Source organism: Bubalus kerabau, chromosome 2, assembly GCF_029407905.1.
Source record: "Bubalus kerabau isolate K-KA32 ecotype Philippines breed swamp buffalo chromosome 2, PCC_UOA_SB_1v2, whole genome shotgun sequence".
Lineage (NCBI taxonomy): Eukaryota > Metazoa > Chordata > Mammalia > Artiodactyla > Bovidae > Bubalus > Bubalus kerabau.
The window spans coordinates 133,775,336-133,799,821 of record NC_073625.1 but is presented as its reverse complement, the minus strand read 5'-3'; the positions used below and the strand labels follow the sequence as shown (position 1 = coordinate 133,799,821).

Here is a 24,486-nt window from a genome sequence, read left to right as displayed (position 1 = left end):
GATGGCAATGCTTGGAGGCTCCTTTAGGAACTCCTTCTTGATTGAATTGAGAATAAAGAGCAGTGTAGCTTCCCGCCAACATTCTGTTTCCTTTGATGCAATAGACTTGAGTTTGGTTTATCTTAAAACATCTTGATTATTTTAAGTATGGTGCAGTAACTTTCTTCTGTGATTTCCTAGAACTGACTGAAATCCATCACTCGCTTCTGTGTTTTGTTTTCAGATGGGTGATCTACAATGACCACAAAGTTTGTGCCTCAGAAAGGCCCCCTAAAGACCTGGGCTACATGTACTTTTACCGCAGGATACCAAGCTAAACCTCAGATGTACAAATTGGCAAGAAGAAGCCGTACGCCTTTTTAATTTGCCAAAAAAAAAAAAGAGGTTGGGACAGCCAGACATGAGGGAATACGTGGGGTATTTATAGTTTATTTAAAGAACATCATTTGACGCCTTCTAAAATAGAACTGGGAGGAAATTTCTATTAGTGATAATACACTACTGTAGATAGTTTTTCTTTTTATAAGTGTTTAAGAAGAAGATGATTTTTAAAAAGTATTCATATTCCTGGGGGGGGGATCTTCCACTAGCACACTGAAAACGGGAAGTGCCACCAGACCCCCGTGTTTTGCTTTGGGGTCAGTGATAGTGGTCCCCAGAAACCAACAGGGCAGTTGTGTAGCCTCACCCACCATAAACAAAAAGCCCACTTTTGTTTCATATCGAAAATCAGTAACTGGGCTGAGCTCTATTTGTGACATAAATTTTTTCATGACACACAATAACTTCTGATCTCTCTGTGTATAGTCAATTAGAACATCAGCAATGAAAGATATTTTTAATTTAATCATATCAAAATGCATAATACAATTGTATGAATGTGTGTGAGAGTGAGACTGAGAGTGTGAGACCTTTATAGTCAACTAGAAAAGCTGTGACGGGTTGGTTTCTCAAGGTTAAAATAGTTGGAAAAAGCAAGTAAATATTTTAAAGAAACTATATCTCAGGAACAGTTAAAAAAAAATTAGTTCCCCACTTAGGTTTTCCAGCATTAGAAGGGCCGTTGCAGTGCTGTCTAGAATTCACTTGGACTTGTGACATTTGGTGATATGAATGCAGATGCCCCCAGCAGCAGTGTTTTCTCTGCCAAAAGTAGATGAATTCTGTTTCTCAGCAGCCCTTCCCGCTAAGGCATAGGCACGTGTGTTGTTAGTTAAAATAGCTGATCTCTTCTTACCATAACACATGACAACTCCCTGGAATCATGATAAGTGTCCCAAATATGTCCGTAATTTCCTCATCCTCCAGCTCGTCACTTGCCTCCATGTCTGTTTTCTGGGGCAGAATTGCATCTCTGCCCTTGGCTAATCACCTCCTGACTTGCCTCCACTGCTTCTCTGCCATGACCAATAGTGTGATCATCAGCAGTTTAAAGGTTTCAGATGCAAAGAAAGTTTCTGTGATGCTATGGAAGACCATCATTTCCATTTTGGCATTTCAGTATTTTAGTTGCAACCTGGGATTTGATCAGAGTTTCAGATGTGATGAAAAAGTCTCTAATTTTGAACGGCAGTCTCTAATTTTTCTATTGCTCTATACCGAATGCTAGGGTCTCTGGACTTTCTATTTCAGATTGTGCAGTCAAATAAAAAAGGACTTATTGCTGCCTGCTTAACATGCTTTTTGTTGGTTAGAAAGGATCTTTCTGGAAACTGTAGGAAAATAAAGTAGAAGCAACGGGGTGAAATTAAGCACAGAATTTCAAAATTCTGTAAATCCAGAAACTGAATAATGAGATGTGTGTTATGAACAGTCAGGATTCTGGTTATGATGGGGGGGCCTTCTCATGGGAGATCCGTTAGGCTTGTGAGCGAAGGATGTGGAGCCTGAGGCCTGGGGACTTGGGTGCTGCCCATGGCTGGGCAAGCCCCCTCATCCCCCCCCCCCATGTCTCACTTCCCTTCTCTCGACAGTGGTGTGCTGAGTCTGCCCTTCCTTTCCGGGTGCACTTTGAGAATGTGGTGAGATCTGATAGGCTGACCCTCTGAAGAGCAGCAGGCAGTGTGGGGTCAGTGTGGCTAGTAGAGTGTGCTTCTCTTCTCTCCTGATGTTTCTTCAGTTTGGGAACAAATGAGATTGGCAGAGGGAGGGAGCTCACGGTGCAGTAACTCTCTACTAAACTGCCTACTGGGGTCACCTTTTCACATTGTCTCAGACATCCTAAAGTAGCCCCACTCGGTGACACAAGTCCCTGGCCTCCCAGAAACCCCCACACTAATCAGCTTTACAAAATCCAGTCTCCTTAGGGCTGAGGATCATAGAATAATGAACACACATGAAAAACTTTGACTGCAGTTACAAAGTGAAGGCCCTCCCTGGGGGGTGGGAGGGTGACTGGGGCTTTGGATTGAAATGTTGACAAAAATAGCATGTGTATTCTGAACAAATTAAAAAATTTTATAATAAAACTTTGCAGAATGAATGGTTTCAAGCCAGTATATATGGTTTTAGGCTACACATTATTTAAATCATGAAGTAGAAAAAGAAATTCAGCCCTTTTGATACCTAAACACATCATAAGAAAGTAGAATATGGCTGCCTTTTTTTTCTGCCTCACACAACAAAAGGGCTATTTATACAAGGCAAAGTTTTGTATATGTGTTCTTCTTTATTTCAGATTGTGAGTTGGGGAAAACTGGAGCAAATATCAGTCTTCTTTCATGCTTATAAATGTATTAATATGTATATCTTAATATGTTCAAGGCAGGCTTCCCTGGAATCAGAGTCTGGAATATACTGCTTAATTTTATACATGTATGTAGGTGAGACGATTTATGACCGAAAACTGGAATAATGTATTTTGTCAACTGGTCATCAACCTGTTAGGAATCTTCTGTCTTAGGTGGTGGTGTAATTGTGAAATTCTCACTCTGTGTGTGTGTGTGTGTGTGTGTGTGTATTTGTGAAAGAGAGCACTTTCTTCCTGTAAATATCTTTTGATACCCATCTATGTAAAATCCTGATGAATGTGTCTTGAAACGTATAGCATATCAAGGTTCTTGTTTTGTTAGTTGATCTAAATGCCCACATAATTCATTAGAAATCCAGTTTAATTCATATTGGGATTCTTTTTTCGAGGGGAGAAAAAGTATGCAAACAGAACTATTAGGAAGAGTCCCATATGAATGCCATTTTATGTCAATATTGCTTTAATATTTTGAGTTGACTTGCTGTTTTCTCCCATCTACAAGAGAATGTGTCTGCCATTCCCCTGTGCTCACTGTGGGTTGTAGGGAGTAGCCTGTTCCTCCCAACATCACCGGTTCCTTTGACCTGAACTGGATGGAGCCTTACCTGCAATCTATAGTGAGAGCACCTGGATTTGTAGCCTGACTCTGCTTCTAAGTGACATGGGGCCGAGTTGCTTTATCTCCCCGGGTCTCCTTCCTTAAAATGAGTGGGTTAGACCAGATAAGCTCAGGAGTCCCTTTCTGCCCTAATATTCAGTTCTATTTTCCTACAGTTGCTACTTTGGTCACACATGTGAGATGCAAGGGCACATAGAGGTTAGATGTTACGCTTCTGGTTAATAGCTCACACATCCCACTTTTGAACTTGTCTTGTTTTTAGTGTCCCCACCCCAACTTCTAGTCCCAGTTTCTTGGGTAATTTCTTTTTTTTTTTCCCTCTCCACTTCCCAGTCGGTATTTTGTTACCTTTATCTTCTTCCTCAAAGATGAAAAATCTGCTTTACAGCACATCTTGCCCTGAAAAACATCAGAACTACCTTCAGCTAACTCTGTAACCTTTATGGAATGTTATCTTATTCTAATTCAGTTATGGCTGTGATCCTCAAGTAAGTTTTTCTACCACAGAAATGATGTCTTTTCATCCGGTAGGCATCACGGTTGCTACATCACATCATCCGTGTGGGGAGATGGCTGGTGTGGGGAGCAGGATGGGGGGACAGGGTTAGATAAATTGTGATTCTATGCTTTACCTAAGGTCGAAAATTCTATGTTACAGAACAAGCTTCTGTACCCTTAAGTTGGTGTATAAGATCGCCCAGGCAGTGCCACAGAGATTCCCTACTCAGTAGATCATCCTGGAAGAGTTTGTGTTATGATTCTGTAGACCCATGTGATTCAACACAGTCATCCATGGCCACATGTGGCTCATGACTGGAAATGTGGTGCTGTAGACAGAAAATGCATACCAGATTTGGAAGGCTTAATACCAGAAAGAATGCAAAATATTGCGTCAATATTTTATACTATGTGCTAAAATGACAGTATTTTAGACATATCAAGATATTGATAAAGTTTCACTTCCTTTTAATCTTTTTTTAATGTGGCTGCCAAAAGAGATTGAAATTCAACACGTGTTGCACTTCTGTTGGACAGCACTCCTCTGGGTCAGGTGGTGCGGGGGAGGTATTGGAGATGACGTAGGCATGGGAGGTAATTCTGCAAAGCATCCATAGAGAAGCAGCACAAACATTTTCACTGGAGTCGGGAGCACTGTGAGCTACAGAATGCCTTCTAGAAAGCAGATTTTTCTACCTAAGAACCAATATATGTATATAGAAGACCCCAAATGAAAACCAGAAACACATGAGCCCAAACCCTGTTCCTTCAGTTTTGCCTAAAAGCTGCTGCCTTTGTGTTTCTTTTTAAAGCATCTTCCAGGTGCCAAGGATATTAGCCACATGAGGGTATTGGGCAGATTTGTTTCACTTTGGGCAACATTCTCTTGTGGTTTCCCCTCCCCAGGTATTGTTTTCATCTGTTCAGAGCTGGGCATGTTGAAATAAATGTGCAAATCTGGCCGCTCCTCCTGGCCTCCGCGGAGGCTGAGCCTGTGGCCTGCACCCATCATCTGCTCGGTTGGTTCCTGAAAAGAGTCGGTGTTTATTTTGCACTAGTCACAGTTGTTGTTTGAAATATCTCAAATGTTTTGGGAGACTATTTGCCTGTGATGGAAAGAGAGATGGATGATTTATTGCTTCACTTCTTTTAAAATTAAAAGCTATTCTCACAATCTGAGGTTCCTTTGTGGCTCTTTTTTCTTTCGTAAAACTGCCAGGTGAACTGATATTGCCTTTTGCAGGTTCTTATCCATGAGTGGAACAGGTAACTAATTTTATTTCTTTTTAGGGCTTCTTTGTGTGGGCACTGGGGCTGCTGGGTCCCCATCAATAGTGGAACATTGGTGATGGCAATACGTTACCTCTGTTAAGGAGGGAGGGGCAGGGCGGTGGGAGTCTGTGGTCTCTTCTCTACTGAGTGCCAAGCTGAATACTGGAATCAGTTCAGACCTTTCTGTGGTTCCCTGCTTCTCAGTTTGCTAATGGCTTCCTTAATGTAGGTATAAGCAGAATCAGCATTAGTTGAATCAAGAGATTTCAGCATTTTTATGACAATATTTCTAGGCTATATGAGTTTCCTATCGCTGCTGTGACAAATGGCAAGTTTAGTGGCTTAAGACAATACATTAGGTCGGAGGTCTGGAAGTGGGTCTCACAGGACTAAAATCAAGGTGTTTGCAGGAGGGGAGCGGGAGGGGAAAATCCATTCCCCACTTCTTCCAGTTTGGGGATGCTATTGGCATTCCATGGTTCATTCCTTGGTTCTCCTGACAGCCCTGGCATCACTCCAGCATCCGCTTCCATTGTCATATCTCCTGCCTCTTTCTTACAGAGACCCTTGTAATTACATGCATTTACCCAGATAGTCCAGGATAATCTTCCCATCTCAGGGTCCTTAATCACAGCTGCAATGTTCCTGTTGCCATGTAAGGTGATTAGGATGTGGACACCTCTCAGGGGCCTTATTTTGCTTGCCATCTAGGGCATGTTAATTGCTACTTAAAATATGTTCATTTAATGCCTAAATTTTTTTTTAAAAAAACAAACCTATTTATCTCAAATCCAAGTAAAAAGACTGACATCAGTGTCATATCATCTGTTTTGGTGAGGGACTAAGAGGAGAAGGAAATGATGGGGATAGTGAGAGGCTGCTTACTGCTTAGAGAATTGTAGTTTTAGGACAGTTGTTTGCAAGGCAGCTGCTGCTGGTTGGCACAGCCCATCTGGTCCAGTAGCAGAGTTTACCAGTGTGTGTATGTGCTGTTTGAACTCATCATTCAGCTTTTCAGATGTCGTGACAAACTTCAGTCACAGTGCAGAAATGTAACAGGAAAATGGTGAGTAATTCTCATCCCTATGTAACCAATTATTTAAAAAATCTACTAGGAAGAGTCTTTCAGTGAGGTAGGAAGTGAGGGTGGAATAATGGCAAGAGTAGAAACATATAGACAAGTTCAAATCCTGTTTCCAACACAGACTAGCTCTGTGACTTTGGTAAGTACTTAATATCCTGAGACTCAGTCTTCTCTTTAGTGGGCATAGTACTTATGATGCGTTGTGTAAAGTATCTGATGGTCTGGTGGACAGAGGGTATTTTTACTGTGGTATTTTATGTCATCATTTTAACCCATGTAGCATTTTGACTCTGTGGAAGTTTTTACCAATTGTTTTAATCTAAAAATTAAAAAAAAATTACAACACTGACTTTTTTCCAAGTGTTTTTCTAGAGATGATTCCATTAAGATGATTCCAATTTATTATGTTAATCTGTATAGTACGGTTCGTCATTCAGAAACTACTAACCATCTACTATGTGCTGGACATTGTTTTTCTTGGACATGTTGTTCAGTCGCTCAGTTATGTCCAACTCTGCGATCCCATGGACAGGATATGTCTTTTCTTGGACATATCAGTAAACGAAGTAGATATGGGTCTCTGCCCTTGCTAAGTTAATTTTCTACCAAAGAGAGGTACTAAATGTAAGAAATAAGTAAATGGTATGTTAAAACTTACTGAGTCTCTCAGGAAAAAAATGTAGAGCAGGAGTGGACATGCACGTTGAGGTACTAAATCTGGGAAGTACCTGGCCAGGGAAGGTATCATTTGGAGGTGAGATTTGAAAGAAGACTTGAAAGAGGTGAAGGCGTCATTCATCCAAATACATGTCTGGGCAAGGATACACTTGGCAGAGGGACCAGGCTGGAGTAGCAGCCCCAGGGTAGGAACGTATCTGATATGTTGGAGAAGCAGCAAGGGAACCAATGTGGTTAGAAGGGAAGGAGGAGAGTGGGGGCCAGATTGCCTTAGCCAAAGAGGCATTGAAAGGGCTTGGCTCTAGAGTAAAATGGGGAGCCCTGAACTGCTCCCAAATTTTCAGGGAGATTGTTTAGCTGAGATGACAGGAAGACAAGGACAGAAATAGGGGCTACTGTGGTGAGCAAGGGGAGATATTGATGCTCAGAGGGAGGGTGGTATCAGTGGCGGTAGTGTGGATGGGCAATTCTAGATACATTTGAATGTAAGGCCAATAGGATTTCCTGATGGATGGGATGTGGGGTGTAAGGGAATGAGTAGCTAAAGCTGCCCCCAAAGTTTTTTTCTGAGCAACCGAAGAATGTAGTTGCAGTCAGCTAAGGTGGTGAGGGGGTGTGGTGAGGTTACAGCTGGTGGTGGGGAAAGATGATCAGGAGCCTGGTTGGGAACATGCTGAGGTTGAAGTACCTATTAGAGCTCCATGGCTGATGTTGAGTAGGAAGCTGCACATACTATACAACTCTGGACTTTGGATAGAAGTCTGGACTGTAGATATAAAATTGGGAGTGGTTGGTATCTAGATGGGTGGGATTGTCAATGGAGGGAGACTGGAAATAACATAGAGGTTGAGGGGCTGAGCCCTTGAACATAAGTCAGGGAGAAGACAAGCCAGCAAAGGAGCCTAGGGACGAGTGGCCACTGTCGTGCACGGAAACCAAGAGCACAGTGCCTGGAAATGGAAGCCAAGTGAGGAAAGCATCCTGAGGAGGTGAGAGGGACCAAATAACTGTGGTAGGCTGAGTAAGATGAGTTCACTGTGAGACTGATCAACTTGGAGTCATGTGTAGTCTCCATGGGAGCAGTTTGGGAGAGGAATTGCAAAACATGAATGCAGACAATTCTTTGGAGGAGTTTTGGTACAAAGGAAAGAAAGCGGGGTGGTGACTGCTAAGGGAAGTGAGTGGGATTGAGAGAACTTTTTCCTTTTAACTGAGAAATAAGATGGTCAAATAAAGAATGTAAAGGGTGTAGGAGGGAGAGAGCAGAAGTGCTGATCCTCTGTTCTTGAACAGCCAAGAGGAGATAGAATCTGGTTGCCAGAGTTGGAGCTGACTTTAGGCAGACTTGTGTGTGGACAGGAGGAAGGCAGATGCCATGGTGAGGAGACCAGGACACAATGCCGTGAGTCTGGGAGTTCTTTCCTGCATTTCTTTTCTGAGGGAAAGAGGAAGCAAGATGGCCATCTTAGGACGGGGTGTGAGGGAGACAGGATTAATTTAAGAAAGTTAACCAGTTGAACTCTTCCCAGAGTTTTACATTTTCCTTTCTAGTTTAGTGAACTTACTTTGTTAACAGTTCTGTAAATTTTAAAAGAACAATTTTGAGTCATCGGTTTGTATTTGGTCCTCATCAATTTTCCCGTTATAACTTGCTACTGAGGGCTTCCCTGGTGCTCTGATGGTAAAGAATTAGCCCGCATTGCAGAAGACCTGGGTTTGATCCCTGGGTCGGAAAGATTCTTCTGGAGAAGGTCATGGCAATCCACTCCAGTATTTTTGCCTGGAAAATCCCATGGACAGAGGAGCCTGGTGGGCTACAGTCCATGGGGTTGCAAAGAGTCAGTCACGATTAAGTGACTAACACTTATGGACTGGATACAATTAGCAGTAGAGTAGAAGCTTAGGACCTGAGTGCTCACTGCGGTTAAAATGACAGTAGAAACCTCTGCCTGAGGACTCTGTACCAGGTAGGCTTCAGGAAATGTTAGCTAGCTTCCTGTTTCCCTTCCAGAGAACTGGGGCTGAGAAGGCTGCCCTTCTGGACTCCACCCTCCTGAGCTCAGTGAGCCAACTTGAGCAGAGTGCCTACTGAGAATCAGTAGTTTACTTCCACAGGGCGAAATACCCAAATTAACTATTGATGCCTGAAGTTCTGATTCCTTAAGCTGATCACCAGCAGGTGGTAAGTAAGGAAAAAATATATCAGTCCTTTGTGAACCCTGAAGTGCTGCATAGGTAAGGTATTACCTTAAGGAGCCCTGTAAAGAAATGTGAAGAACCATTCAGACCCTGGGCTGCTTTTGTACACACACATGGAGTGAAGCAGCTATGAGAGGAAATTAATATTCACATTTAAAAAGTTGGGGAGGGGGTCGGAGACATAGAAAGGGTTTGAGTTATGCCAGAGGTAGGAGAGGAGCCACAGTTCACCACTAGGTAGATGGGACTTTACTGCCTGGAGAATAACAGTGAATCAGGAATGAAAAGATGTACAGCTTAATTTTACAGAGGAGAAAAGAAAATCCCACCAAGGGTAAGTGCGGCCTCTGACTGAAAGAGAGAGGGCACTGGGGAGGGAATCCCTGACTCTACCGGGCTGGCTTCTTGCTGTTTAAATCTCAGCCCCAAATATCAGGTAAGAGAAACCTTTCCTGACCTGCCCAGATAAAGGAGCCCAGTCACTCTCATTTCTCACTAACCTTGTTGTTCTAGCACTTTGCATACTACATAAGCAATACTAAGATGAAGTCTTAACACCCAACAGAGTTGTGCTATGATATATAATAGTTCACTAAATATACAGAACTTACCTTGTTCTTTTAGCACTTTGCAGCATTCTCATCTATTAAAAGTACTTGTGGATGTCCAAGCTCTTCAAAGGTTTGATTTGAGTTACTTACCATTGTCCCGCTCTAGAACAGGACCTGTACTTAGTAGGTGCTCAAAGTGAAAGTGAAGTCACTCAGTCATGTCCGACTCTTTGCGACCCTGTGGACTGTAGCCCACCATGCTCCTCTCTCCATGGGATTCTCCAGGCAAGAATACTGGAGTGGGTTGCTATTTCCTTCTCCAGGGGATCTTCCTGACCCAGGGATCGAACCCGGGTCTCCTGCATTGCAGGCAGATGCTTTAACCTCTGAGCCACCAGGGAAGCACAAAGATTTGACCAAAAAGAAAAAGACCCTAAAACAAATATATTTTAATACTTTTATTAAAAAAGAAAAAAAAAAAAACAGAAAAATCCACCAAATCCCAGTTTCAGGTTAATATTTTAGACTTTAAGAAAGGAGGAGGATTTTAAAGTTTTGTTTTTTATCTAAAAATGCATTCCTGATTTCCAGATAACTCATGCAAAATCATAGTGATATTCAATAAAAAGACCTTTTAACCAGGAGTACAAATTGGATTGTTTGATTTGAAGCAATTCTGATCCCTGTATCCCATTTTGAAAGATATTTGAAAAGACCTTGAAGCCACAGACAAAGTTTATTTGAAAACATAGTTTAAAATTGCACAAATATAAATACAATTTAATAATGTGAAAAAGGGGAAGGCATGCTTCCATTAAGTACAAAAATACTACCTTAATCTTGGTACTTTGCAAATTATAAGCCAACAGAGTAAATTAAACACATCAATCAATATGATAAGAGATTTTTATGGTAGTAATTTTATTTCAAAGAGCAATGCAGGGAAATACTAAGATGAAGTCTTAATACCCAGCAGAGTTGTGCTATGATATGTAATATTTCATTAAATATACAGATACATTGTCATGTAGTATGCCAATAAATTTAACGCCCCCACCCCTACTGCCATTAATTTACTATAGGTCACTTAATTTGGGTTGGTTTTAATTTAAAAGCTCAATGTAAACATTTAAGGTTAATTTTTTTCTGTTATCTATTGAGGTTAAAAATGAAATCCCAAGATTTTAAACATAATTGAGCATGATAAGGAAGCATCACAGAAGAATTTGTCTCAAACAGTATTTTAGATTAGATATGCAATATTCATAGATATACAAAATATATAGAAACATCTTTTCTAAATAGTTAATAAATGCTTGTTATAGTTTGTAAAAAGTTTCAGGTTTATTTTCAACAAATGTAAACAAAGTTGGGAAATGAAAATTGAAGAGGGTTTGGGTTAGATGATGTGGGGGGAATTGAAAATAGTAAAATTTAGGTTTGCTCTTTCTTTTATCTACTGGTAACATGTTCAATCATGAACATCTTTCTCATGTAGCACAGTTCCTATGTGGTATTTTTATATATCTCAGTGAAAAGGCCAAACTACCCCAGTGAATGTGTATATTCCTTCCATTTCCTTCTCTAAGAAAGAAAACCCCACATTTTATGGTAAGTAAAGAACTGCCTCATTCTTTATTTTCCATGTTATTGAGTGCAGGTTTCTGAAAGCGTTCCAATAAGCCTGTCAGGTTTTGCTGTGATGCTCTACAACAAGAGTTCTTTGTTGGAGAGCAGTCCTCAGAAAACAGTTCTGAGATTGGGGGACTTATTTCCAGAGTGTGCTATTTTGGTATTTCTGCAGAGGGTGCAGGTAGTGGAAACTTTATTCAAGGCAAAGTACCACATGAGAGGAGAGTTTGTGAAGTCACACACTTTAGTTTTCTGGGTTTTTTCCCTCCTCTTAACTGTTTAACGCTTCTACACAGTGGTCTTGGAGCTCACCTGCACGTGTGTGGGGATGTATGGGGATATGAAGTGGTGACCAAGCTGGCACTAACGTAGGATACCGCTATTGTCTGAGCTTTGCCCCCTCCACTTCTGGTCTCCTTGTCCTTATTTTTCCTTAAAGCAGGTGTCACAGAAAGTAAGTGAGAAGACTTTAGAGTGGGTTCTGAGTGACTATGAAGTCACCTCATCAACCTTGAATGTCAGTGTGTTTACACAGATTGGCCATGTCCAGTTTCTTAAGGGATGTGGCCCCAAGTAGCTCACTTACCATACGAACAGGGCTGTGCTGAGGACAGTGGTGTGATAGATGCCCCACTCACTATGTGTGACCTTTGTGGAAATTAAGACCCTGTGTCCACTTTGCCTTATGATGGTTTTCATGTGCCTGACATTACCCTGACCTCCCCACCTTATTAAGAATGTCAGCATTTCTAACTTAGAAAAAACTTGAAATGCACTCTTAACTCAGAACTGTGCTGAGGCAATCAATATGCTTTTGTTTAGTAGTATTCAGACATGTGGATTTTGTTTTGGGTCTGTTGTACCTCAACTGCTTTTTAAAAACTGTTTGGATGTCTAAATATCTGGTTTCCTTACAGGATTAGTTTGGCGCTGGCTGCAACACCGCACTGCATAAACCAGCTGTGTGAATCTCTAAAGTTTGGTGTAATAGCATGAGAACCACCTCAAGGATAGGATACTAAAGGTAGAAAAACTGGTGGAACACAAAGTTCATGAAAATGCTCCCTTGTTCAGAAGCAAGGAAAAAATAAGCTAACCTATGAGACTTAATCATGCACAGGGTAAATTTACATTCAGCAAAGTTATCTTGCATGCTTTGGTTAATATTCGAGTAGGCAGACTTTGCAAGTACTAATGCATGCGTTATCTTGGTACCTGAGGTTATATGTTTTACTTTTTAAAAACTGCCTTTTTACAAACCTTATGCCAGAGTTCAGATAGCTACAAACACTCTTAAAAATATATATAGATCTATCTACTTCTTGGTTCAAACAGTTTATTTTCAACCAGTTCTATAAATACTGAAATAAGGAAATTGTGCAGTAAAATCTGGCGAGGGAATACATTTGAAATTATTTTTACAAAGTTGAAACCGTGCATGTGTAATAATTCCTAAAACAGGAGGCCTCAAAAAGATGGCACACAAACGAAGCCTTCAAAACACCCTGTTACTAGAATGCTTCTAGAAGCATTTCGAGCAATAAAAACAACCACCATAGCAACAACAACGTACAGTCCAGTTTTGTGCAACTGATTCAGGGACAAATGAGGGACACAAAATGATCATTTTGCTTTTTCTGTTTCTGAGGCACTCACAAAGTTATGGTACAGAGTTTGGGAGCTCCTGTTAATAAGTAGGACTAACTACAGTTGTATTCAAGTCTTGCTTGTATAGCACAAATATACTACAAAGACTTATATTAATGACTAGACATAGACCTAAGATTTAACATAATAGTTGTCATAAAAGAGAATTAAGTAGTTCTCTTTAATAACAGAGACAGAACTATTATGTTAAAGAAAGAGGAAAGCAGCATAAAATTGAAAGTGAGTGGGTCCTGGACATTCCAACCCAGTTAACTGTCACAAATTTGCCATTCTAGTTGGAACACAGATTGGCTGAGAAAGCACACCTCAGTTTTCTACTAAATATTTCCTGGTGGATAAGATCTGCCTTTTTTTCAAGGAGTCATGGGGATTGAGTGGGAGAAAGCAAAGGGAATGATGGCTCGATGTGATAAGCCTCTCCTTTTCTCTACTCCTCCTCTGCCTCACTGGGAAGGTACAGGAGCACATGGAAATAGCCCAGCAGACACAGATATAACATTTTGAAATTCAGCAATGATCACTGGCCATCTCTGCATTTTCATCCTATTTACTAGTGAAACTGGTTCTTGAAAGTCACATTTATGAAATGGAGTGGTCACTCTAGTAAAATATTACCATTCTAAGAGATCTTAGGCTATTTATTACTCAGTAACCCCCCAAAAATGTACTCAAAGCCTTCCTAGAGTACCTCAGAAGGTAACCAAAAACACCTATCTTTTCAAATGGAAAGAGAAATTTGAGTGACAATTTTAATCATGAAGATAAGATGCAAAAATCAGTTCTGCCTTAAATGTGTCAACAGTTAAAAAATAGGTGTATGCAATAAACACTGATCTGAAATGTTGCTACTTAAAATTTTTGGTGCTCTGATTTCTATAAACGTTCACTTGCTTTCCAGCAACTGTTTTTACTTAATTTTGTTAAAAAGTATCATCATATAAACAAACTTATTTATAAAACAGACTCACATATTTTGAAAATAAATTTATGGTTACCAAAGAGGGAAACATGTCAGGAAGGACAAATTAGGAGCTTATAATTAAAACACACAATGTAAAATAACCAAGGACCTACTGGATTGTACAGGGACCTCTACTCAATATTTTGTAATGTTATATGGGAAAAGAATCTGGAAAAGAATGAGTGTGTGTATTATATATATAGTGAAATTGGTATATACATACATATATATGTAGTATACATGTATGTGTGTGTGTGTGTGTGTGTGTATATATATAACCCTATATATAGGGTTGTGTATATACATATATATATACACCCAACCTATATATATATATAGGCAACCAACTCCAGTATTCTTGTCTGGGAAATCCCACAGACAGAGGAGCCTGGCAGGCTACATCTCATGGGGTCGCAAAGAGTCAGACATGATTTAGCAAATGAACAACAATATATATAACTGAATCACTATGCTGTACACTTGAAACTAATAGCATTGTAAATCAACTATATACTCCAATAAAATGTTTAAGACATATCACTAAAGGAAGATATTCTATGCTCTTGGATTAGAAGAATCAATATTGTTAAAATGGCCATACTACCCAAAGCAATCTACAAATTTAATGTGATTAATCAAATTTAATTAAATTTGATTTAAATTAAATTCCTATCAAATTACCCATGACATTATTCATAGAACTAGAACAAATAATCCTAAGATTTATATGGAGCCATAAAAGACTCAGTTGCCAAAGCATACTCAGGAAAAAGAACAAAGCCAGGAGGCATAACCCTCCCAGACTTCAGATGATACTACAAAGCTAGAGTAATCAAAACATCATGGTACTAGAACAAAAACAGACATAGGGATCAATGGAACAGAACAGAGAGCCCAGAAATAAACCCACACACCTACAGTTAATTAATCTTCAACAAAGGAGGCAAGAATGTAAAACAGAAAAAAGACTTCAACAAGTATTGTTGGGAAAGCTGGACTGCTGCATGTAAAAATCAATGAAATCAGAACACATCCTCTCACCATGCACAAATAAACTCAAAATGGCTTAAATATAAGTAAGACATGACAACATAAAACTCCTAGAAGAGAACATAGGTAAAACATTCTCTAACATAAATTATAGCAATACTTTCTTATGTCATTCTCCCATGGCAGTAGAAATAAAAGCAAAAATAAACAGATGGGTCTGAATCAAACTTATAAGCTTTTGCATAGCAAAGGAAACCACAAACAAACAGAAAAGACCTACAGGCTGAGAGAAAATATTTGCAAGTGATGTGACCAACATGGGTTTAATTTCCAAGATATAGAAACAGCTCATACAACTCAACAATTAAAAACAACCCAGATGGAAAGTGAGCAGAAAATCTAAATAGATGTTTCTTCAAAGATGACACCCAAATGACCAATAGGCACATGAAAAGATGCCCAACATTGCTAATCATTAGATAAATTCAAAACTATAATGAGTACAACTTCACACAGGTTAGAATGGCCATCATTTAAGAAATCTACAAATAACAAATGCTGGAGAAGGTGTGGAGAAAAGGGAACCCTACTGCACTGTTGGTGGGAAGGTAAGTTGAGGTTTCTCAAAACACTAAAAATAGTTACCATATGATCCAGCAATCCAGTACTCCTGGGCATATATCTGGAAAAAACTATAATTAAAAAAGATACATGCACCCCTATGTTCATAGCAGCACCATTCACAATAGCCAAGACATGGAAACAACTTAAACATCCATTAACAGAGGAATGAATAAAGACGACGTGGTGCACACACACACACACACACACACACACACACACACACACATATATATATATATAGTGGAATATTACTTAGCCACGAAAAGAATGAAATTGGGTCATTTGTGGAGACCTAGATGGACTTAGAGAGTGAAGTAAGAAAGAGAAAAGTAAGTATCATATATTAAGGTATATATGTGGGATCTGAAAAAATTGGTGTAGACAATCTTATTTACAAAGCAGAAACAGAGGCAGAGACACAGATGCAGAGAACAAGTGTATGGATACCAAAGGGGAAAGTGGGGTGGGATGAATTGGAAGACTGGAATTGACATATATGCAACTATTGATACTATGTGTAAAATAGATAACTAATGAGAACCTACTGTATAGCACAGGGAACTCTACTAAATGCTCTGTGGTGACCTAAGTAGGAAGGAAATTGAAAAAAGAAGGGATATATGTATGTATGTATATATACATATATATATATAGCTGATTCATCTTGCTGTAGAGTAGAAACTAACAACATTGCAAAGCAACTACAATAAAATTCTTTTTAAAAGATGTGCATATATACAGTGGAATACTATGCAACAATAAAAAAGAATGAAATAATGCCATTTGCAGCAACACACATGGATATAGAGATGAAGTGAAATAATAAAAATGACAAATATATCTATTATATGTGGAATCTAAAATATGACACAAGGTGGGGGGATGGAATAGTTAGGGAGTTTGGGACTGATGTACACGCTGTTGTATTTACCATGGATAACCAATAGGGGCCCAGTGTATAGCACAGGGAACTCTGCTCAATATTATGTAACAACCTAAATGGGAAAAGAATTTGAAAAAGAATAGATACATGTGTATGTTTAACTGAATCACCCTGCTATACACCTGAAACTGTAACACTGGTAATCAACTATACTCCAATATACAACCAATAGTTTTATAAAAAGTTGAAAGAAAATAATGACACAAATGAACATATCTACATACCAGAAACAGACTTACATAGGGAGATCAGATTTGTGGTTGCCAAGGGGTAAGAGGGGTGGGGGAGGGATGAATTAGGAATTTGAGGTTAGTAGATGCAAAATATTATATATAGAATGCATAAACAACAAGGTCCTACTGTATAGCATAGGGAAATATATTTAATAACCTGTGGTAAACCATAATGGCAAAGAATACAAAAAGAACTTATATACGTGTATAACAATCACTTTGCTGTATAGCAGAAACTAACAACATTGCAAATCAACTATGTCAATTAAAAATATTGAAAAACTTTGTGTCCTCTAACACAACTCTTTGAAGTTACTTTGTATTTCAAAAGCAAAATAAAACTTGGGCTGCAAAATCTGCCACCACATAGGAACAATCAAAAATAAAAATATCCCACGTTTACCCTGTTTGCAGGCTTTGTTACTGATTTCATGCAGGTAGTGCCAGCAAGGCTAAGAAAACAGCCTATCTTTAATGCAAGTTCAGTTAACTATTCAAAGTATAGAATGACTTCATAAATAGAACACCTGTAAAGTTTGTCCTAATGGTCTATGATGGATGCAAGTCAGCTGACCAGTGATGCACAGGGATTGAGAGGATAAGCATGCACAGAATGGATGCTATTCCATCAGGGATACTCAAGCAGGCATCTGTCACGGACTGGAGTTTGGTGCCAAGCGTCCATTCCAGGCCGAGTTTCTAGGATTCTAAAACTCTACAGAATACCAGGTATTCTTTAGAAAGTATTACTGAGCTCTGTTTTGCTTCTCAGACTGCAGGGAAGGAGGCCAACCCTGGGTTGGGACTTCTGCCCAACAGTGAATGCGCTAGTGCCTCTGTCTCTTGCTGGCCAGATGGAGGTATCACCTAGCCCAGGTAGGCTTTGACATGAAGATAAAAGTCTGGCACCACCACAGGCCCGCAACTCTTTGTCTTTATAAACTAGGCTAGGTTATGATATGTGGAAGCCTCAAGCGCTTGTGGTTTCGTGTGTCCTTGGGACCCCTTCCTACCCTAGAGACTTCTGACATAACAGAAGAGAGCATTTCTACCTGTACCTCAAGAGTTTGATGTCTGAGCACGTGTGTACATTTCCTCTCTCATCTTCCAGCAGAAGCTAACTCCCCAGTCAATTAAATTCTTGAACCAAATGCTTTTTTTTTTTTTGTGGTAACTATAATCATGAATGTATCTGATCTGATCTGATTAGTAACCAAAGAACATGAGGAAAAAAGATGGGCTTGGATTGCTTTGGGGAAGATTCTAGAAGAAGGACAGAGACACAGTGAAGACGAAAAGGGCCACTTAACCAGGACAAATTACTCAAATTGGACATCAGTGAATTTATATTTTGGTTAGCATTTTGCAAACAATTTTTCTAAATCTTTAAAAAATGATGTCTTTCCAAATAATCACCAAAGCCCTAACAGGCACAAACCACTCTGAAGAACTGAGTGGACTATAACCAATTACATAAAACACTACTGCCAGCAGAAAACTCCTGATGCTTGATACATGTTCAAAGTGAAAGCCATGCATGCATCTTTCATATTAAAACACTGATGTTCAGTGAGGCTCAGCTCAAAGGCACTGATCTTCTATTATTTAGAATGCAAAAGGGTGAGCAGGGCAGATTATTATGGAACTAAGAATACACATAATTTTAAGGGAAAGATGTATTTATCACTCAAGAAATACTATTTAAAATATTAACAGTTTAAAAGGAACATTAACTGTGAATGGCAGTTAGAAAGCAAGGAAAATATGACATTTAAGCAAGTTAATGTTAACTCAATAGCATTCACAAAGTCTCTACAGAAAGTTGGATGATGTTGTGATTTCTATCTTATCTTTTGCTTACGTTCATACAGAGTCCCAGAAAAGCATGTGAATAAGATCTGTGTTTGACATATTTACACCTATGTCTTATCTGCTTTAAGAAAAAACACTCCTTCAAAACCCTACGCTATGAAAAACTATTTTCAGGAATTTTTATTTGGTCCATTAATCTAACAAGGCTGAATTCTCAAATCTTTCACCCCCAAGTTAAAAATTGGAGCAACAAAACAAAACTCCAGCAAGGCATAAATAAGATAGTAAAGTGCATATATACAATCCCAGAAAAGTTTTGATTGGGAAGAGCAAAAATTTCTAGTGCAAAAACTGCTTTTGCCGGCAAAGCTCCCTCTCTGAAATCAAAGGGCTACAGTAAAAGTTAAAATTGGAACGTGTTTAAGCAATGCCTCTTTTCAGTCAAGAGTTAATATATGTGCATGCACCTTGGCCCAAACTATATTCAACCTGGTAAAAGGGGGGAATTTCAGAGGACAGTTCAGAAACAGAATTTCCTGACCCGAGGCACTGCTTTCTCCAGGTGCCCCATGAGCAAGTTCCTCACATGTGTCATCAGCTGCAAGTGGACACTTGGAAAAACCCCAAGGAACATACCTGCAGTGTGCTCACGGCTTGTGAAGCGTATTCAAACACGGTCACTTTATCTTGGTTTTGTCTTGTGTCTCTCCATTCTTTCGAGCCCAAACTTGACTCTGCAACGTTTTGTGCTTTTTGTATTTGAACAGAGACTGGGCATTGTCTGTGGGAATTCCCTTGGGTTATATCACCATGGCCTTTTGAACATCCGTTTTTATCCTTTTTTTTTGGAATTCATAATAAAATAGTTTTGCATTTCTCAGTACAATTACACAGGTGAAGGGCTCCCCCCCCTCCCCTTTTCCTTCAAGGATCCAAGTTGAAAGCTCTTAGGAGGACATCCAGGTCACCGAGATTAGCCGCCTGGAAGAGTTCTGGCTGGTCCATCAGAGAAAGGGCAATTCTAAGGGCAGCCCAGATATTCCCAGAGATTGCAGGATGAGGGACTTGCTGCTGATTCCTGCTCTTTCTTTGCAAACTGAGGGCAGTGAGAAAATTGCTGACCGCTTCTCTAAGAGGGTAAAAAAACAGACATTTAAAAATTCAACAGATTTCAGAGTTAGCCAACTTAGAAGTAAGATAAAAATGAATTATCATCTTGGTCTAACGTCCAAAACCACCTCTTTGGTGTTTTGGATCATGAGGTGAACAGCTTTCTGATTCTCTCACTATTCCTTTGTGAAGTCATTGTTAAACATAGTGAATCAGAAAGAAGGAAAGTAAACTTTGTTTTAGGTATATCATGTCAGACAGTTAGAACCATTGCTAACTCATTAATGCATTTGATTTTCCCCTTGCTCCAGGAATGGTCTGATGACTTAATACCTTTGCAGATATGATCTGTATAAACAGAGGAGGCATCTGACCTTACTCTGAAACTACATAGTTTAGCTCTTCTCATTAGTTTAACTTTTCTCAAAATTGGAGGCAGCCAGGGTTCAGTTGAGTTTGAGTTTCAAAGAAGCTGGTTATCCTTAGGCAAATTTCTTCTCTAAGTCTTAGTGTCCCCAACTGAATAAAAGTCATTTAAGAACCTTGTTGTGAGGTGTAGCTGAATCATTTATGTGAAAGCTCTATCATTAAGTTAGGTCAATAGCTCTCCATGTGTGCTCTGGGGAACTCAGGATCAGTGAGGTCAAAATTATTTTTATACTACTACTGAGATGTCATTTTACAGCTTCATTCTCATTTCCTCATGAATATACAATGGAGTTTTCCAGTGACTTTTATGATGTGTGATATCCCAATAGACTGAACGCAGAAGCAGAGGTAGGAATGTCTTCTATAAGCAAGATATTAAAGAAATTTGCAAGAGCCACTCTTTTCAGTAAACAGCTTGTCTGGGGGAAATTTTTTTGGTAAAATATATAATTTATATAAACACCTAATTGGTTTATTATTTTTAAATGAATCTCTTCAACTTTTCTCAATTTCTAATATGGTAAATAATGAAAGGTATAACCCACATAAACAAAAGCCCCTTCAGATTCTCAATAATTGTTAAAAGTGTAAAGGGGTCCCAAGAACAAAAAGTCTGTGACCCGCCTAGTCGGATGCTGTCCAAAGGCCTAGCTCCTGTGGCCCGTGACCCTGTTTCTGTTGCTTGCATGTGCGGTATACTTCCTGGAACTGCCCTCTTCAGTTCCCCGTCACCTGGAACATGTATTATATATCTGACAAACTTGTCTTTGCCAAGAATGACGCCTCTTTAACTTGTTTCTTCTTTACTCTTCTTAAAAGCTTTTCACACATTTGATCTCATTTAGTCCTACAAGGTAGTCACTGGTAAGCATCCTAAGAAACTATAAGGAAAGCATGGCTGGATTTCTGATTCCAGCGCACAGGATTCAGGCATTTGCTTATCAACACTGCTTGGCTCAGACGGTAAAGAATCCACCTGCAATATGGGAGACCTGGGTTCAATTCCTGGGTTGGAAAAATCCCCTGGAGGAGGGGATGGCCACCCACTCCAGTATTTTTGTCTGGAGAATCCCCTTGGACAGAGGAGCCTGGGGGGCTATGGTTCAGGGGGTCGTAAAAAGTTGGACACAACTGAGTGACTAAATGCACACACGTTGTTAGATCTGTCCAGAAGTAAAGGGCACTGGATGTAGCAATTTGGGTAATGGAAGGGAGTGGGTGTTTTCTCATCACCCCTCTTCTGGATTTCTTGTGATCAAGCAAGAGAGGAGGATTTATAACAGATGCATAAGGAAAGTTTACTTTGGAGGCACTTTCTGGCTTCCTCGGCACAGCTCAAATGATAATGACTCCGTTTACTCTCATAATCCTAGGCCTGTAAGAACTCTGGGGGAGAAAAATGCTAGAATGCCCTCCTGCACAGGCTGCTCCCGCCCCAGTGTGTGGCAATGGTCTCTGAGGGCCATGGAGGGTAACAGCCTAGAAGACTCTAGCCTTTAGCCTGTTGGCCTCATCAAGCAACTCTAGGTTTTTCTCATGAAGACAGTCTAAGCTTGTCCCTCAGCTTAAGGACTCAGAGGCCTTTGGGGAACTCAGAAGATTGTACACGTACAAGTATGAACAGTTCCAAATGTTACACACACATATGTATGTTTAAGTTAAAATTGTTTTAAATGTTATGTCATGATTAAGAAAAAGCACATTCATTTAAAAGCATTCTTCACTTTATAGTAGGTTTCCCTCATTATACTAAGAATAAAAACATTGCTATCAAAGGGGATGAGATTTATGTTTTTAATTAAAATGGGGTCCTCACTTTCGAATGGCTCCTTCCCAGGTGGCTCAGTGGTAAAGAATCTGCCTGCAGGACAGGAGATGTGGGTTTGATCCCTGGGTCAGGAAGATCCCCTTGAGAAGGAAATGGCAACCCGCTCTAGTATTCTTGCCTGGAGAATCCCTTGGACAGAGGGGCCTGGCAGGCTAAGGTCCAGGGGGTCACAAAGAGTCAGACACAACTTAGTGACTGAACAATCCAGCCCTCACTTTTGAAAACGTTAAGATTTTTTGGTCTAAGTTCTACTTTGAATCTCCTACTGACAAAACAGGAGCAATTTAAGCTCTGCCTCAGTTTCATACCAACAATTTACTCTCGTTATTTCAACTGTATACAGTATGAGGAGAGTGCTTGCCTTTGACTCTTTATAGAACATCTGAGATGGGAAACAGCACAGGGTACAGGGCCACACACAGACACCTGCGTTCTTGGGGGAGATGTTAGGTTCCAAGACCAGGGATATGGACAAATTGGCACCAGCTCTTGGCTTTTTTCTGGGCCACATCTCTATTGAGGGTTGTTACTTCCTAAGGAGACCTAATTATACTGCAAGTGAAACTTGTTTTTAGAATGCATTTAAGCTTATGGTCTTTTTTCTCAGGAAAAATGCAAGATGTTTATTATTTCACAAGATTTCCTATATCCTAAAAAGACCCACAAAGTATAGTCAAAACACTTTGCTGTTTGAAAGAATGTTCAAACTACCGCACAATTGCACTCATCTCACACGCTAGCAAAGTAATGCTCAAAAATCTCCAAGCCAGGCTTCAACAGTATGTGAACCGTGAACTTCCAGACAGAATATTAAAAAGCAGAGATCTTACTTTGCCCAACAAAGGCCCGTCTAGTCAAAGTTATGGTTTTTCCAGTAGTCATGTATGGATGTGAGAGTTGGACCATAAAGAAAGCTGAGTGCTGAAGAATTGATGCTTTTGAACTGTGGTGTTGGAGAAGACTCTCGAGAGTCTCTTGGACTGCAAGGAGATCCAACCAGTCCATCCTAAAAGAAATCAGTCCTGAATATTTATTGGAAGGAAAGAAAGGTAATACCAAAGAATGCTCAAACTACCACACAATTGTACTCATCTCACATGCTAGTAAAGTAATGCTCAAAATTCTCCAAGTCAGGCTTCAGCAATATGTGAACTGTGAAGTTCCTGATGTTTAAGCTGGTTTTAGAAAAGGCAGAGGAACCAGAGATCAAATTGCCAACATCCTCTGGATCACTAAAAAAGCAAGAGAGTTCTAGAAAAGCATCTATGTCTGCTTTATTGACTATGCCAAAGCCTTTGACTGTGTGGATCACAATAAACTATAGAAAATTCTGAAAGAGATGGGAATACCAGACCACCTGACCTGCCTCTTGAGAAACCTATATTCAGGTCAGGAAGCAACAGTTAGAACTGGACATGGAACAGCAGACTGGTTCCAAATAGGAAAAGGAGTACGTCAAGGCTGTATATTGTCACCCTGCTTATTTACCTTATATGCAGAGAACATCATGAGAAATGCTGGGCTGGAGGAAGCACAAGCTGGAATCAAGATTGCCGGGAGAAATATCAATAACCTCAGATATGCAGATGACAGCACCCTTATGGCAGAAAGTGAAGAACTAAAGAACCTCTTGATGAAAGTGAAAGAGAAGAGTGAAAAAGTTGGCTTAAAGCTCAACATTCAGAAAATGAAGATCATGGCATCCGGTCCCATAACTTCATGGCAAATAGATGGGGAAACAGTGGAGACAGTGGCTGACTTTATTTTTCTGGGCTCCAAAATCACTGCAAATGGTGACTGCAGCCATGAAATTAAAAGACGCTTACTCCTTGGAAGGAAAGTTATGACCAACCTAGACAGCATATTCAAAAGCAGAGACATTACTTTGTCAACAAAGGTCTGTCTAGTCAAGGCTATGGTTTTCCAGTGGTCATGTATGGATGTGAGAGTTGGACTATAAAGAAAGCTGAGTGCCGAAGAATTGATGCCTTTGAACTGTAGTGTTGGAGAAGACTCTTGAGAGTCCCTTGGACTGCAAGGAGATCCAACCAGTCCATCCTAAAGGAGATCAGTCCTGGGTGTTCATTGGAAGGACTGATGTTGAAGCTGAAACTCCAATACTTTGGCCACCTGATGCGAAGAGCTGACTCATTTGAAAAGACCCTGATGCTGGGAAAGATTGAGGGCAGGAGGAGAAGGGGACGACAGAGGATGAGATGGCTGGATGGCATCACCAGCTCGATGGACATGGGTTGGGTGGACTCCAGGAGTTGGTGATGGACAGGGAGGCCTGGCATGCTGCAATTCATGGGGTCACAAAGAGTTGGACATGACTGAGTGACTGAACTGAACTGATGCTGAAGCTGAGGCTCCAATACTTTGGCCACCTGATGTGAAGAAGTGATTCATTGGAAAAGACCCTGGTGCTGGGAAAGATTGAAGGTGGGACGACAAGGGGACGACAGAGGATGAGATGGTTGGATGGAATCACTGACTGGATGGACATAAGTTTGAGTAAGCTCTGGGGGATAGTGAAGGACAGGGAAGACTGGCGTGCTGCAGTCCATGGGGTCGCAAAGAGTCGGTCACAACTGAGCACTAGAACT

General features: G+C 40.1%; 2 protein-coding genes across 5 annotated transcripts in view; one reads left to right on the top strand and one right to left on the bottom strand.

Annotated features, from left to right (window-relative positions):
* The window catches only part of USP13 (ubiquitin specific peptidase 13), a 133,801-nt gene extending 128,756 nt beyond the window's left edge, over positions 1-5,045 (top strand). For all 3 annotated transcript variants that reach the window (XM_055568972.1, XM_055568974.1, XM_055568973.1), the window contains exon 21: positions 224-5,045. In XM_055568972.1, the coding sequence (XP_055424947.1) occupies positions 224-317 (94 nt within the window). In that variant the 3' untranslated portion in view covers positions 318-5,045. The remainder of the gene's footprint in view (positions 1-223) is intronic.
* Positions 5,046-16,832: 11,787 nt separating this feature from the next.
* Positions 16,833-24,486, bottom strand: part of PEX5L (peroxisomal biogenesis factor 5 like) — a 290,800-nt gene continuing 283,146 nt past the window's right edge. For both annotated transcript variants that reach the window (XM_055568977.1, XM_055568976.1), the window contains exon 13: positions 16,833-19,642. In XM_055568977.1, coding sequence (XP_055424952.1) covers positions 19,438-19,642 — 205 coding nt within the window. In that variant the 3' untranslated portion in view covers positions 16,833-19,437. The remainder of the gene's footprint in view (positions 19,643-24,486) is intronic.